Raw genomic sequence first — 17,203 nt, 5'->3', positions numbered from 1 at the left:
GGAGGGAAGATCTTGGAAAGGGTGGTTTGGGTCTGTATTGGCCAGGCTGGGAGTGGGGAAAAGAGACGCGAAGATATAAAGCGAAAATATGTGTGTGGAGCTGTGGGGGTGTGGAGTGGGAGTGGGAGGGGGTAGGGTGGAAGGTCTCTCTCCTTCAGGAGAAACCAGTCTGTCTCCATGTCTCCCTTTAAAGACAGTGACTTATCTCTCCTCTCCTTCTACTCTGCAGGAATGTAATTTAGGATGCTCATTCTCAGGTTGCTCAATGTGGTAGCCCCAGTCTACTTCTTGTGCATCTCCTTGGTGACCTTCGTCCTGCAGCTCTTCCTCTTCCTCCCCAACATGTTCAAGGACCCCACAATTACCCCTCTCTTCTCTCCAGCTCTGCTACATGGGGCTCTCTTCCTCTTCCTTTCTGCCAATGCTCTGGGCAACTACATCTTGGTGATTCAAAACTCACCTGAAGATATGGGAACTCGAAAGAATGCAGGGGCTAGAGGAGTGGGTACTCCTTCTGAGTGGCCAGAGGCAGGCAGGAAGGCCTCATCCTCCTCACAGAGCACCCACTTTTGCAGGCTCTGTGCTAGAGTGACCCTGAGACACGACCATCACTGTTTCTTCACAGGAAACTGCATCGGAAGCAGAAACATGAGAAACTTCATTATGTTTTGTCTTTATACCTCCTTGGCTTGTCTCTACTCCATGGTGGCTGGAGTCGCCTATATCTCCACTGTACTCTCGATCTCCTTTGCCCATCCTTTGGCATTCCTAACACTCCTGCCTCACTCCATTAGCCAGTTTTTCTCAGGTAAGTCAGTCTGATAACAATGACCAATCTCAAGGTCACAGTTATTGCCACCAAGATAATTATCACCATCATCATCATAGTCTTAGAGCTGTAAGGAAATTGAGGGACAATCCAGTCAAGCTTAGAGAAGAGCAAAATGAGATTCTGAGAGACAAAGTAACATCTGAAGTGACCCAGAGTTAGGACTAAAATTATCCTCTTTACTTTCTCCTTCCTGTCTTTTCCCTCCTCTTTTTCACTGGCTAGGTGACCTTGGACAAGTCATTTAGGTTCTCTGAACCTTCATGCCTCAGTTTCCTCCCATACAAAATAGGGATAATAATACTTGCTCTGTCTGTCTCATAGGGTTGTTGTGAAGAAAGTATTTTTTAAGTCCACGGTACCATGTAAATATATTATTAGGTGGCTCAGTGGATAGAATGCTGGACCTGAAATCAGAAAGACCTGAGTGGCCTCAAACCAGCTGTGTGACCTTGAGCAAAATCAGTTAACTCTTGACTACTTCAATTTCCTTATCTGGAAATAGGGATAATAATAGCACCTACCTCCCAGGATTGATGTGATTTTGATGACATATTTTGCAAACTTTAAGGTACTATATGAATATTCTAGTTAGTAATCATGAATAACTATTTTCTAAGATTCTTTGTTTTCCCAGAGCTTTGTAATCACTTGAGTCAATTGGATCCCTTCATATGGTTTATTTAGTTTCCTCTTTACTGTTTAGTAGTGACCCATGGAAGGCTATATCCCTGGAGCACAAGTTCTGGTAGCTCCTAATAACCTGGAAAGAGACTGAGTCTACACTCAAAGATGGACTGTGTGTCCATTGTCTGAGGACCAATATAGCTAAGTTGGAAGAGTTTCATGGCCAGGTTGGCCACAAGGGGATGGAATTTTGGCCACAGTACTTCGTGAAAACTATCTCTAAGAGGAGAGAGGGATTGTGATTTATGTTAGCAAAGGAGTCACCCCCAATGATGTAATCCCAGATCCTTATCATTTTGTTAATATGTCAGGAATTGTGATTTTGCCTATGCATGGATTCTCTTTTTTGAAGGAGATCATATGTTTTACCTGTCTGTGACTTATCTGTTGGTGCAGCTAGGTGGCAAAATGGGCTTGGAGTTAGGAAGACTCCACTTCCTGAGTTCAAATTTGGCCTCAGCCACCTACTAGTTGTGTTACTCTGGGCAAGTCACTTAAAGCTGTTGGCCTCATTTTCCTCATGTATAAAATGAACTGGAGAAGGAAATGGCAAACCCCTCCAGGAACTTTGCCAAGAGAACCCCAAAAGACGTCAAGATGAGTTGGACGTAGCTGAACAATAATGACTTCTCTTTATAGCTCTAAGACATTTAGTGATTTACCCATGGTCATAGAACTAGTAAAATGCCAGAAGCTGGATTTGAACCCAGGTCTTTTCGATTTTATGTCCAGTACTCTACCATACTACCTACTTCTCATCCCTATACACAGATCTGTAAAATAGGAGGTTCGTGGCCCCCAGTTTCTAGGCAAATATCAATGAAAAAGATTGCCTAGCAAAGGTTAAATCATAGACTCATGGATTTACCACTACATTTGATTTCAGTGGTCTATTTGGGGTTGGATTTAATACAAACATTTTGTTTTACAGAGAAAGAAACTAAGCTTGAGCCAGATTAAGTAACTTGTTTAAGATAACCCAGTTAGTAAGTAGCAGAGCTGGAATTTGAACCCAGATCCTCTCATCCCCAAATTAAGCTGCCTTTCCACTACTTTCCTGTGAGAACAACCCCAGATGCTTACTCTTATTTCCCAAATCTTCCCCACTTTCACTCCCTCATCACTATCTGGTATTCTGCTAGGGTGAGTTTAATGAAATGATAGCAGTATTTTGGATAACATTTTAAGAGTGTCCCAAAATTCTTAATGCAGCTTTAAATTTGAACAATTTAGAACTTCCCTAAGACTTTTGGAGAATACTGTAAACTATTGCCCAAATGAATGATATGAGAGGCAGCTAGGTGGCACAGTGGATAAGAGTGCCAGGCCTGGAATCAGGAAGACATCTTCCTGAAAATCCAACTTCAGACACTACACTGTGACCCCAGGAAGTCACTTAACCCTGTTTGCCTCAGTTTCCTCATCTGAAAATTATTTGAAAAAGGAAATGGCAAACCACTTTCAACCAAGAAAACCTCAAATGGGGTCAAGAAGAGTTGCACCCAACTGAAACAATCAACTAACTGACAAAACTAACTGACCTAAGTAGGAGATAACTTGTAGTGGCAACTCCTATAGTTTTTGCCTAGTCCTAGAATTCTGCCCTTGTATGGTTTCTTTCTATCATCACTGACTTCTGACCTGATCTCTCTCCCTTCTTAAGAGTGAGGAAGGAAGAAAGCCATGGAATAAAACTGAAAAACAGTGAGAGCTCCACTGGAGCTAACTCTGTGACCTTGGGCAAGTCTCTTTATCCCTTGAAACACTGATTGCTTTATCTATAAAGTAAGCAGACTGGATTAGATTAGGACATTTTAGCTTGGACTTCACAGACAGATTTCGGGGAGTCTGTGAATTTGAATGAAAAAATGACATCTATATTTTCAGTATTATTCTTGAATTCCTTTGTAATCCTTTTAAATTATATTTTATGCTTTTATACAATCCTGCTTTTTATTTTATACATTTAGAAACATTCTGAAAAGGGGACCACATGCTTCACCAGACTGCCACAAAAAGGTGAACCTCTGGGCTAGATAATTCATTTCCAAGGTCCTTTCTAACAGACCTTTCAAATCTGTGACCTGTTTATGGTAAGATAGGGCTAAAAACTTCAGAGAAACAACCATCTTTTTTGAAGAATTCACTGAAAAATCATCATTTCACACACACACACACACACACACACACACACACACTTCAGTCTTTAGATGTGAAAGTAAATGAACAGGAAAAAAGGAAGTCTTTGTTGCTAGGAAAAAATTTGTTGCTCTTCAGTTGTTCTATCATGTCTGATTCTTCATGACCTGTAGAAGGCCGATTGGAGAAACAGGGTCCCCATGAACCATAACTATCTATGGGTTTTCTTGGCAAGGATACTGGAGTTGTTTGATATTTCCTTCTCCAGTAGTTCCAGTAAATCCTTTTATCAGGCAAACAGAGGTTGTCACTTACCTAGGGTCATACAGTTAGGAAGTATCTGAGGCTGAATTTGAGCTCAGGTCTTCCTGACTCTCTAACCACTGAACAATCTAGCTATCTCTGCATGAAAGAATTTAGCTCTACTGAAGTATATATTTGGTAGCCTCCTGTAGCATCCATACGGATGGGTACCTGTGTGGTCAGAAATATTGAGAGCTAGACCTGTCTTTAGGCTTCCCTTGATCATTGCTCTAGAAGTCCCAGGGTTCTCTCTCTATAAGGGAAAATCAAAGGAAGTCAGGGAGTGACAGTTTTGGCCATATTGTGAACTGATTGTTTCTTGGAGTGACTATCATGTAGGGAGGAGCTAGATTGAGGGGTAAGGAGGTAGGAGCACAAAGGGAAATTTTAGAACTTCTTTGTTCCTGGTAGGGTATCATTTTGGGCATAATATGGTTGATACAATTTTCTGAAGTATAGATCTTCCCAGGCAATGGAATTACAAGAGCCATAACTAGTAAAACTTCACTGGGGCATATTTGGTAGCTAGGAGTGAAGGAGCAGTGGTATAGAATATAATTTCATGGGGGCACAGAAGGTAGCCCATCGCCCAGACAGTGTAATTCATGTCCTTGTGGGGATACTCTTATCTTGGCAACACCAAGAAAGGTACCATAATGACAGAACTCTCAGGGTGTTGGCTAGGGATGATTGCACTCCATGTTGCTAGATGACAGTTGTAGGGAGATATCAAACCAGAAAAGGGCACACTGGTGGCCTAGTGATTGAGAGCCAGGCCTAGTGCTGGGAGGTCCTGGGTTCAAATTTGGCCGCAGACACTCCTAGCTGTATGTCCCTGGGCAAGTCATTTACCCCCATTGCCTAGACTTTGTTACTCTTCTACCTTGGAACTAATACTTAGTATTAATTCTAAGATGAAAGATAAAGGTTTTTTTTAAAGGAACTATGTTCCTTCTATAACTCAGAGCCTCAAGACTTCTGAAGAGGGAAGAAAGATGTTCTAGGGAAGGGACTTTGTTTCAGTAATCTGACACAGCGTGGCTGCTAATAAAATAGGTGGATCCAGAGTGGGCTGGGAATTCAGTGGAGGGTATGACCTGAGGCAAATGGGATAGGATGGATTATAGAAAGCCAGAGAGCTGCTGTTAAACTTTATTTCCAAAGTAGCTCAATAATTTAAAATAGACTATTACAAAGAGAGAATCCTGAAATAAGTCTCTATTAATGATAAGAACAAGTCTGGGAACCACTCCAGAGTGTAGCCTGAAGTCTATTCAAAATTTGCTCAGATTGGGAGAAGAAGGGGGAACAAAAAGAAGCCCCCTATTTTGAGCTGATAGAAAAATTCTCTGCAGAGTTGTGGACACCTAGAAAGTGACCTGGTGACCAACACAGAACTCCTTCCCCCACAGATGAATTAGGAATGAGCCTCATGATCTGCTCAGTTCCCTGGCTTCACTCTGGCCGTGGAGAATGGACAAAGGCTTTTTGACTCTTCACCCCCTCGCTTATCCTAAAAATATGACACATTATTCATAACAAAGCACCTTGCTCACATTACATAATATAAATATTGTAGCGTCTGTTTTATAAGTAAAGAAACTGTTGTTCCAAGAAGTTAAATGGTAAAATACCCCAAAAGTTTTAATATCCAAGGTCACAGAGGTGCCTTCTAGGGGAACAAATTCTGATGCCAAGTCCAGTGTTTTTCCCACTAGACCATACTATCTCATCCTTCATTATCTTTATTGCTGTTGTTGTTGTTATTGTTGTTCAGTCTCTTCAGTTGTGTCTAACTTTTAGTGACCCCATTTTGGGGTTTTATTGGGAAAAGATACTGGAGTTATTTGCTTTTTCCTTCTCCAGTTCATTTTATAGATGAGGAAACTGAAGCAAACAGAATCAAGTGATTTGCCCAAAGATACACAGCTAGTAAACTTCTAAGGCTGGATTTAAATTCAGCAAGATGAGTCTTCTTGACTTCAAATCAGGTGCTTTATTCATTTTGCCATTTAGTTTCCCCTCTCACTACCACATTTTAAAATCTCTTTCTAGTCCTTCCTAGAGTTGTGATCCTGTCTTCTGTACTCGTATCCCCTGCCCAGCCCACTGAGGCAAAAGACTTCTACTCAGGCGGTGCTTTATCACCTCCTTCCTATCCCTGCAGTCATTCCTTTCTCCTCCAGTATCTTTCAGTCCAAAGATTTGACACCACATCCTTATTCCCATCCAACTGTCCCCAGCTTCCAGGAAAGGCTAGAAAATCCAGAACTGGCTCAAATCATTTAACATAAATAATGGTGCCTCATGATCTTGTGTTTCAGATACGCATAATTTATGGTCAATAAAATTGTGAGTGACATGTGTCTTAGGGGAGGGGGGAGATCTAAATCAAAAGTGGCACCTGGTTATTATCTCTTTGTTGAAGCTAGAGAGAAGCAGCATTGCTGAGTGGGTATATGACTTTTGTTGGAGCAGCTAGACGGTGAAGTGGAGAGAGTGCCAGGCCTGAAAGTTAGGAAGACTCATCTTGCTAAATTCAAATCTGGCTTTAGACACTTACTAGCTGTATAGCCCTGGGCAGGACACTTAACTTGCTTGCCTCCGTTTCCTTATCTGTAAAATGAAATAGAGAAGGAAATGGCCAACCACTCCAGTATCTTTACCAAGAAAACCCCAAGTGAGATCATAAAGAATTGGACACATCTGAAACAACAAAATAACAATGAGAAAAATACCACCTTGTTAGATATAAAAGTCAAGTTCCCAGTCAATATTTTCCCAGCTTGGCCCAGTTGAGAGAGCATTAGATTTGGAATTAGAGGACCTGGATTTGAATCCTGACTCCCCCATTCTCAAACTGCATGTTCTTGGGCAATTTGATTTACCCCTATGGGCTTTGATTTTTCTCATTTGCAAAAAACAGAGGTAAAACTGGATGAACTCTAATATTTCTTCCAGCTCCAAATCTGTGAACCTAGGGAGCTTAAGGTCCTTCTACTAATTTGCTGTGTGACTAAGAGCAAATTGCTTCATCTCTCTCAATCTCACATTTCTCATCTTTAGAAGGAGGTTGAAGTTATCCTGACCTTCTCCAGGCATGCTAAGATAAATAAGAATGGCTAGAGCTTTTCACAAGAAAGATTCCAGAGAACTTTCTAACAATTAGAACTGTTTGAAAATGGAACAAGTTCTGGCAGCTAGATGGCGAAGTAGATAGAGTATTGGAGCCAAGGCAGACACAAGTTCAAATCTGGCCTCAGACCCTTAGAAGCTGTGTGACCCTGGGCAAATCACTTAACTCTGCTTGTCTTGCTTTTCTCATCTGTAAAATGAGCTGGAGAAGGAAATAGCAAACCACTCCAGTATATTTGCCAAGAAAACTTCAAATGGGGTCAAGAAGAGTTGGACTAAAATGACTAAATAACAACAAATCTTAGGAGATATCTAGGTGGCTCAGTGGATTGGGAGCCAGACCTGGATATTGGAGGTCCTAGGCTTAAATCTGGCCTTAGACACTTCTTAGATATATGACACTAGGCAAGTCATTTAACCCCCACTGCCTAGCCCTTACCACTCTTCTGCCTTGGATCCAATACACAGTATTGATTCTAAGACAAAAGGTAGGGGGTTTAAAAAAAAAAAAAAGGAACAGGCTATTTGGGAGGTAATGAGCTTCCTGTCACTAGAAGCATGTAAGCCAGGTCTGGCTGAGTATCTCCAGCCAGGGATTATTAGAGAGAAATTCTGCTTTGGCTGGGTATCTGGATTCAAATGTTTAACTCTTAAGAGTTTATGATTCTAGGAAATCTGCAATGTGATAATTAAGCATTAAAAGGAGTGGTGGCAATGGGTCTAGACAGTTGAAACACCTAGAAAGAAAACAGGCCCTAGCCTGTAGACACTGCATCCTAGGGGGAGAGATGATAACATCCTCTCTTTTCCACACTTGAATTATCACCAGGCTGTATCCGTAGATAAAAGCCTGTAGGAAATAGTTCTGGCTTGTCCTGGCTTGTCCCTGGATCTCTGACTGAACAGCAAGAAAAGACACAGTTAGACCATGTATGTGGGTCTACTCTAATTGCTGAGACATATCCCCTCCCCCATTTTTCCTGCCCCATAAGGGCAGCTCTTTCCAGTCAACATTCCTTGCACTCTTGACTGATGAGGTGTTGTGGGGCCCAATCTCCTGAGATACTTGTTTCTTTGTTGGTCTGTGGACAAATAATAATAACCAGAACTGACAGGAGAAGAAATGGGTCAGAAGGATAGCTTTAAAAACCCAAATTATCCTGGTCCTTTTTCTCTTCCCCATCCCATCCTGGCAGAAAGTGATTCTTTGAAATGCAAACTGGAATGAAGTCGCAGCCTCCTGGGCATCTGGACTTATTTATTTACTTCTGACTTTGCAAAAATGGACAGTCACTAAGACACTTGGGAATTTGGGTGAAATAAAAATGCTAATGAGCAAACCCTAACTCTGTCCTGCTTCTTCCCTGCCTGGCCAGATAACACCCCTTTCAACAGCCCTCGTCCAGATTAAAAAGGCAAGATCTAAGCAAGACTTAAAGTAGTGAGTGAACCTCATGAGGACTAGGGGTCTAGGGAATATGTTAACTGACAAGGAGAAGGAAAGGATTCATATGGGAATTGGAATTCAAAACCATGGACCAATTATAAAAGCTCCTGATGGCTGGCACCTTAAAATCATTTCAAGAAATAGTATTATCTCATAAGAAGAAAGAAGGAAATAAGGAGCAAATACTTGGGCTCTACTCTTATGGCCACCACATTGACTATTTGGGTGGACTTAGGGCAATTCGATTCAGCATACATTTATTAATATCTGCAGTGGTGGGGCAGCTAGTTAACTCAGTGAATAGAGAGCCAGGCCTGGAGATGGGAAGTCCTGGGTTCAAATCTGGCCTCAGATACTTCCTGGCTGTGTGATTCTGGGCAAGCCACTTAACCTCCATTGCCTAGCCCTTACCACTCTTCTGCCTTGGAATCAATACACAGTATTGATGCTAAGGTGGAAGGTAAGGGTTTTTTTTTAAGTATCTACAGTGAACAGAACTATTTTAAGGCACTGGTAGAGATGCAAAATTCAGATAAGACATGGTCCCAACTCCCATGAAGTGGGAAGTGTATGGGCCAGTAATAGGGCGTGACATTAAAAATAACTATAATACAAGATAATAAATGAGAGATACAAACACAATGTTATATAAAGCCTAAAGGGAGGAAAGGTCATTGCCAATAGGGGAAAAGAAAAGAATTTGGGACATAGATTTAGAGCTAGAGGGGAATTTTGAGAACATATAGTCCAGCTGTATTATGTAACAGAGAAGGAAATAAAGGCCTAGGAAGTTAAGCAACTTACTTAGAGTCACATGAAAGCTGAATGATAGAACCAAGATTTGAACAAAGGTCCTCTGACTCCAGATGAGTACTCCATCCATTGCACCATTCTGCCTTCATGAAGGAGATAGCATTTGATTTGGACCTTAAAAGATGGGTAGTAACTCAAAGGACATGAGCATATCTACCACTTAAATAGCCCATTAAGACCCAGAAAAGCAGAAGAATAGAGACAATTAGTTTAGGGCTTTGGAATTTAACTGAAGCCACTGGACTTGACTTCTTCAGACATGCTTTTCACAGCCATAAAATAAATGTGTGACCATGATTAGGGAGAATTTAAAATTGAACTAGAGATAAAACCTGGCAAAACTTTTCACGCTGAGCTGTTTGGAAATTACTTTGATGTCCCTCTTGAACCCAAAGAGCAACAAAGCTGATAAAACATGCTCATGTGACCCAGTTTCAGTGAGGTTGGCTTGGCCTGAAATTCTTTAGTTTGAGTTAAATGCAGACCTTTATAGTCCCTAGAAATTCATTTCTTCAGGAAACTTCCCACTTCATGAGGTAACCGGGATACAGCAGCTAAGGAAGAACTGCCTGGTTATGAGAGGTTAGAAAGACACTAAGAAAAAGACTATTACATCTTGGAAACATTGAAGAATGGGATAGGCAATGTGGTGCACTGGATAGAACCCTGGGCTTAGAATCAAGAAGGCTCATCTTCCTGATTTTAAATCTAGCCTCAGACACTACTAAGTGGGTGACCCTGTGCAAGTCACTTAACTCTGTTTGCCTCAGTTTTCTCATCTGTAAAATGATCTAGAGAAGGAAATGAAAAACCACTCCAGTATCACACTTGGCTTAAATATGGCCTTACTTATAGATAGGAAAAAAAATATAGTACAGTGATGGCAAAACTTTTAGAGACCAAGTGCCCAAACTACAACCCTCATGCTGCATGTGAGCCCCTTGCCTTAGCCCAGACAGGGGAGGGAGGAAGTACTCCTATTGGGCTGCTGAGTGGAGAGGTGAGTGGTATTAGAAATGTCTCAGGTGCACATGGAGAGGGGGATGGGAACAGCTCCCTTCAGCATGCATGCCTAGGTTCGCTAACATGGATCTAGACCTTGCCATCATACTCTGTTAAAAAGAGTTACCATGACCACAAAGAGTGCTCTGCATGCCATCTTTGGTACCTGTGCCATAGGTTTGCCTTCACTGATATCACTGATCCATGTTGGTGAACCTATGGCACAGGTGCCAGAGCATGCCAGAGGAGGCTGCTCCCTTCCCTCTCTCCACACATGCCTGAGTGCATTTCTTACGTCATCCACCCCTCCACCCAGCAGCCTAATGGGAGTGCTTCCTCTCTCCCCTGTCTGGAGTAAGGTGAGGGGCTCACATGTGGTATGAAGGCTGTAGTTTGGACACTTGTCTGTAAAAGGTTCACCATCACTGTACTAGATTGATTTGGGAGCCATTCAACTTGAGGAGTCTAAGATGAGTGCTCTGCTCATTCTGCTGTCATTTCTTTAATGATTTTTAATCACTCCTGAGGTGAATATTCTTAGAGCCAAACTTGTGATTTAATCTTGGCAATTTTGTCATAGAAGGTTAGAGCTGGAAGAACCCTTAAAGATCCCTTCAACCAAACCCTCTTGTTTTACAAAATGAGGAAACTGAGAGCCAAAGAGATGAAGTGATTTGTCTAAGGTCTCTCAGCTAGTGAACAGCAGAAACAGATTTTGAAACAAGATCATCTGGGTCAGAAGCAATTTCTCTTTCCATTATATCCCAGTCCAGAATCATCATTTTGACCCAGGTAACCCATCTGCCTTATAAACTGTCTGACAACCATCTAGAGACAAACTCCTTATTTCATCCTCTAATGTCATAATCTTGTTCCTCTGTCCTGATATAAAAATTTCCTTCTTCTTGCTCCCAGCTGAGAGATAGCGAAAAGGGAAGTAATGATAGGACTCCATAGAAATGAATAGTGTTCTTTTTCATGTTCTCTGAATGAAGAACATAATGGATTTCTTACCTTTATAAACCACCGTTTCTATTCTCTCTCCCATTCATCCTCCTGGCCCTCCCTTCCTGTGACCCTGATAAACAGTAGCACAGGAGGGGGAAAAAAGTTAGGGCAGTTAGTTCATTTCTTTTCTCCCCTTGCTGCAGCTCTGCAATTGCTTCAAAATGTAGCTTCGGTCTCATTAATCTCCTGGCAGAAATGCATGAATGGGTAATGTTTCTGTACGTGGTCTGGGTGTATAAAATGTTCTCTTCTCTCTCCTTTTCCCCCTGCTCCTCCTCACTGCTCCCCACCCCCAACTAGGAGCTGTCCTTGGTTCTGAAATGTTCGTCATCCTCATGCTATACCTCTGGTTTGGAATTGGACTGGCTTGTGCTGGCTTCTGCTGCCATCAACTCCTGTTGGTCCTCAGGGGACAGACCCGACGCCAGGTTCGGAAGGGGATGGTGGTGCGTGCTCGCCCCTGGAGGAAGAATCTGCAAGAGGTGTTCGGAAAGAGATGGCTCCTGGGCCTCCTGATCCCCATGCTCAATGTGGGGAGTGATTACCCTCGACATAAGGGCAAATAATGGTCCTGCCCTAGCTGGCTTTCTCTCTCACACACCTTTTCTTTTCTTTCTCTCTATCTCTGACTGAACACAGGCATATGTTCTTGTTTCTACTCATGATCTACTAGAATACTCAGCAGTAGGGACAGGTCAAGTCAACTCTCAGCATCCCAACCTACAATCAAGTAAATAGGTAGTATTAAATAGAGGACCAACTGCCACCTCAGTAGACAGGAAAGCCAATAACCCAGAATTCTGATCCTTATGTCACTAGGAAAACAAACTGACAAGACAACCATGAACTCCCTTAGGAATGACTCCCACTGCTCTCAGAACTTCCTCTTAGGTCCCTTCTCTCCTCGCCCCCAACTTTCTAATCCCTTTGTATCCACTCATAAAAATTATATATGATGTCATCTGTGTAGCCTTCCTCCAACACTCTGATGAGGGTAAGGTTGGGGAATATTGGATTGCTGAGGTTGATGCAAGTCTCAGAATGACCTTGAGGCAATGAGAAATGTTTAAAAATAAAACATATGAGAGGCAGCCAAGCAAGTGCTAGCCCCTATCCTGCCAACTACAGGAGAGACTAAGAGAATTTTTAGAATAAAACAATAATAATTTACATTTATATAGTGATTTAAAGTTCACAAAGCACTTTGCATCTATTTATCTCACTTGAACCTTGTAGCAACACTATGAGGTAGATACTACAGGTATTATTATCCCACTTTCACAGATCAAGAAACTGAGGCTCTTCACACTTTAGTGACTTACCATGGTTACCTGACAAGATTGGTGGGATTTGACCCCAGATCTTTCTTGACTTCAGGCCTAGCCCTTTTATAATATCCCACATTGCCTCTACAATTTTAATTCTGGAAAAGATCTTAGAAACCATGGGATTAATCGCCTCCATTTTGTAGAAAAATGAAGTCCCAGAGATTTTCCATAGTCAGTGGGAAAACTGGTACTAGAACTCAGATTTCCTGATTTCCAGTATAGTACAGATTCCCTCCATGCCCCCTCTCCTCCAGTGCCTGAGAACAAAAAGAAAGAAAGGCTTGTTCAGTTACTCCTTTTCATAATAACACATCAAGGTGACAGCAGATGGCCTTGTATTTTTACTTTCCAATCAGCCAGCTGTCCTGCCCACCCTACCCCACCCTGTCTCTGCTGCTCACCATAGCCCAGAGCTTAGTGATCAGTTTGATTTTAAAACCAATTGCTCCTCTTCCACCTGGCTCCTTTCCAGCTCTTCTTACTTGGTTGGCAGCCAGGAAGACAAGGACAGAAGTCAGAAAGATAAAAGGGAGAAGCGAAGATAAGTTAGAGAGGTGTATGAAGGTATTCAGTGGCTTTGTGTGTGTTGGGTCAGTAGCATGTACTGCAGTGTGTTGGGTCCAAGAATGAAGGGGAATAAGATTAAAATAGAAAGAGTATTTGGCAAATGAGTTCATTTGAACTCAGGTGTTAGAGAAGGAGACTCACTGAAGAAAGCAGAAATCTTATAGTCCATGTAGAGAGAGTCATGTCAAATCCAGTAAGACCTGGATTTGGGAAATCCTAATTGCCTAGTCCTTGCTGCTCTTCTGTCTTAGAATTAATACTAAGGGTGCAACTAAGTGGCTCAGTGGATAGAGAGCCAGGGCTAGAGAAGGGAGGTCCTGGGTTCAAATCTGGATTCAGATACTCGCTAGCTGTGTGATCCTAGGCAAGTCACTTAACCCTCATTGCCTGGCCCTTACCACTCTTCTGCCTTAGAACCAATACACAATATTGATTCTACAACAGAAGATAAGGATTTTTTAAAAAGAGTTAATACTAAGACAGAAGGTAAGGGTTTAAAAAAAAAGAATCATGTGCATATAGGATTTCAGACCTGGAGGGTTCTTTGAGGTTGTAATGTCCAACCCCATCATATTTTAGAGGAGGAAACAAGTCCAAAGAAGTGACATAAATGGCCCGAAGTAATTCAAGGACATGACAGAGCCAGAAAATCTAGATTTTATGATTCCAAATCCACTGCTCATTATTCTATGCCTCATTTCAGCTCATATAACAAAGACCTTTTGAAATCTTAGATTTTCTCAACAATGGAATGGGTTGGCTTATGATATAGTCGCCTCTTTATCTCTAGAAGTATTAAAGAAAAGCTAGAGGAATTAATGTCAAAGATTAGGTCATTTACCACACCTACATTAACATCAAAGGGGAGGATGAATAGTAGGTCAGGGCTTTTTTTTTTTTAAACAAGCCAGATTGGGGAGAATCAGTGGGTGGGCAGTCCTTATTACTGGCAACCAAGTATTCTACAAATTTAAGAATCTCTGACTTCAATTACCTGTACTGTATTGGAAATAGGGAATAAAGAATCCTGGCCCTCTCCTGATTCTACAGAGCTTTTACCAGCTCATTCTAAACTCTGAAGCTGGTGGTACAATTTCCTGGGGGCTAAGGATATACTGTAAGTGTGAGTGAAGTATAACTTAAGAAGAGAAGTGGGACAGGTGAAAGGTAAGGAGACAAAAATCTAATTCCCATCAACAGGGGGTGTGGAGGAACCAAGTGACACTCACACACGGTACTGTATTTTCAACAATGAGTGACAATAAAGTGTTTGTTTTTTAAAATTTATTTTAAGTTACCATCTGGACTCTGTGGTTGTCAGCTGATCTGTTGTGCTGTGTTTAACCCTCACATGGGTGTGCTATTACTGTTCACTGGTGATTTATAGGCACATCTAGGAGCCCTGTCCTCTTTCCTTTTCTTTCTTCTCCTCCACACTCTCCTCTTCCTTTTTTATCACCTCCTTATTTTCTTCATTTTTCTTCAAAATCTCCACTTTCTCCTATTCTTCCTCTTCTTGTCCTTACTTCTGTGCTTTGCCTTTCATTCCATTATCTTCTACCTCTTCCTCCTTTTCTTCTTTCTGCCTGGGATTTCTGTGTTTTCTACTCTTCCCATCTTTTCTCCACCCACTCCACTGATACACACACTCACAATACCATCATATGCCATCCACTTCATTTTTCAATGCCTCAATCTTTTTATTTAATGAAATGGACCCTCTTCTTAAAGTCTTACCCTAGAGTTGTGGCTTCCTCATTCCAAAATCCAGGGACCAAAAGGGTTTTAGGTGGGCTTCTTTTCAGTATTGCAAGCCAATATATTTTCCATTCTTCCTAGAGAAGGAAAACCATTCCTTTACATAAAGCAGTTCCATTCCCTCACTCTTTCAAACAATTTCCCTTCTCCTGGGACTGTAGCTTTCTTTGTCTCTGCTTGTTGCACCTGGGTCCACATACATACTCTGGTTCTTGCCTACATTGCCTTGCTATTCCCTATGGGGAATGGGCTCTGAGCTGTTATGACACAGTCTCTTCCCACTGAGGCATAAAAAGAAATCTATTGACAGGAAGCCAAATTGGGATGGCCATAAACGAGAAATTCCCAGGGAGTGTTAACTGTGAGGCCAAAAGCTTTAAAGAAGTAATAATAATAGTGTGGGATTTTATGATCACTTTACACAAAAGACTTTCTCATTTGATTCTTACCACAACCTTAGCAGGTAAATAGTGGAAAACTGTATTCTCTACTTTTCCCATTTCTTCTCCCCCCACTCCACCAATACACATCATATGCTAGCCACTTCATTTTTCAGTGCCTCATATTTTTCATCTAATGAAATAGACCCTCCTCTTAGAGTCTTATTCTAGAGTTGTGCCTTCTTCATTCCAAAATCCAGAGACCAAAAGGGTTTTATACTAAGATATGAAGTAATGTGCTTACTATCACATAGCGAGTGAGCATTAAAATCACAAGTCATAGGATTTAGAGCTAGAAGGGGACTTGGAGACCACTGAGTTCAACCTCTTTACTCTCATAACCTCAGAGGAGGAAACTGAGGCCAAGAGAGGTTACATTAACTTGCAAAGGGTCAGAGTGACTCAAATACTCAAATATTCAATAGGTTACTGAGCCAGAATTTAAACTAAAGTCTTCTTAACTCTAGGCCTAGTCAGCACTCTGCCTACTGTGCCACTTATTGGATAGGCTCAAGTCTTTTAGACCCAAGTACCTTTTTGTATTCTCTAAATAGAAGTAAGGCCAGGGAAAAGATCCTTAGATGTGCTCCAATGATCAACTAATACTATAACTCATATAGCTGTATCAGTGGAGCTCTGATGAGGGATGGCTACGTTTTAGTTAGGAAAACAAACAACAAACCACAACCTGCGATTTGTCCCTAGTTCCCTTTCCCTTTAGGGTAATGATACCTATTGTTTAAAATTATTTGGGAATAAGTGGAATCACAAGCTCACACTATCTTTTTACCTTCTCTTTTGTCAGATTCATGAGTCAGTAAATAGCCACAGACTCCTCCTTTCCATTCACAAAGCCCAATATAGAAGCAGCAAGCATGAAGTGCATACAGGTTGTGTTTAGAGTCTAAACATTTTGGGTAGGGGAAAAGGACCTGGCCTTCAAGTCAGAAGTTCTTACTACTATTAATCTTGTGACAATGAGCAAGTCACTTTACTGCTCTGAGCCTCAGTTTCCTCAAATGTAAAATGAGGATAACATTTGCACTATCTACTATACAATTTTGTTCTTAAAAAAGTATCTTGGCAATGATAAAGGAGTATGTAAAATTGAATAGTTGCTAAGTTGGCATTTTTCATCTATTCTCTTCTTCTTGAGGTGCATTAAGGTTCCATCCATCCCAAAATTAATTAACAACTCAAACAAACAGTTATTTGACTTTTTCAGTTCAAAGGGTACAATTCCCCATGAGCCAACATGGACTCCCTACCCAATATACTTCTATTTGCTATTGACCACAAGCCAAAAATCATCATAAGCCATGTAACCAATGACCTCTTGAAAAGATTCCTGACTTTTTATGAAATATTATTTGTAAATGAAGATTCAGTGTACTTGGTAAATCTTCTGTGGAGGATTTTTGGGAAAATATACACAAATTGAGAATGTATGGAAGGATTGTGATTTGCAAGGTCAGTCACATCAGGGAGCAATCAAAATACTGCTAGTATTTGTAAATAATGAACTCATACTAGAAACCAATTACAGAATTCACCGCATTGCTAACATTAATTTGCCAGGATGTTTGCTTCCAGACCACCTACATGTGAAAGATGCCCATGAAGAATCTTATGGTCCTAGAGTCAAGAAGGATTTCTGAGAACTTCAAGAAAACATCTGCCTGCAATCTGAGGGGTAGCTGAAGGAAAATATTAACCTTCAGCAAAGTATTAGGCCAGTCTATTTCAA

The 17,203-nt window shown here is 41.3% G+C and overlaps 1 protein-coding gene across 1 annotated transcript; it reads left to right on the top strand.

The window, feature by feature from the left end:
* The first annotated feature begins 243 nt into the window (after positions 1–243).
* Positions 244–11,929, top strand: ZDHHC22 (zinc finger DHHC-type palmitoyltransferase 22). Its single transcript, XM_044662105.1, has 2 exons — positions 244–808; positions 11,664–11,929. Exons 1-2 carry the CDS (start codon positions 244–246, stop codon positions 11,927–11,929), a joined length of 831 nt encoding a protein of 276 aa, XP_044518040.1.
* The last annotated feature ends 5,274 nt before the right edge of the window (positions 11,930–17,203 follow it).

This window comes from Gracilinanus agilis, chromosome 2 (genome assembly GCF_016433145.1).
Source record: "Gracilinanus agilis isolate LMUSP501 chromosome 2, AgileGrace, whole genome shotgun sequence".
NCBI lineage: Eukaryota > Metazoa > Chordata > Mammalia > Didelphimorphia > Didelphidae > Gracilinanus > Gracilinanus agilis.
This window is presented reverse-complemented; position numbering and strand designations above follow the sequence as displayed.

What these genes read in the sequence shown, in the direction of transcription:
- ZDHHC22 (XM_044662105.1), top strand. Translation starts at nt 244, where the DNA reads ATGCTCATTCTCAGGTTGCTCAATGTGGTAGCCCCAGTCTACTTCTTG. An exon ending in CATTAGCCAGTTTTTCTCAG is followed by an intron (nt 809 to 11,663) that starts GTAAGTCAGTCT and finishes ACCCCCAACTAG; the next exon opens with GAGCTGTCCTTGGTTCTGAA.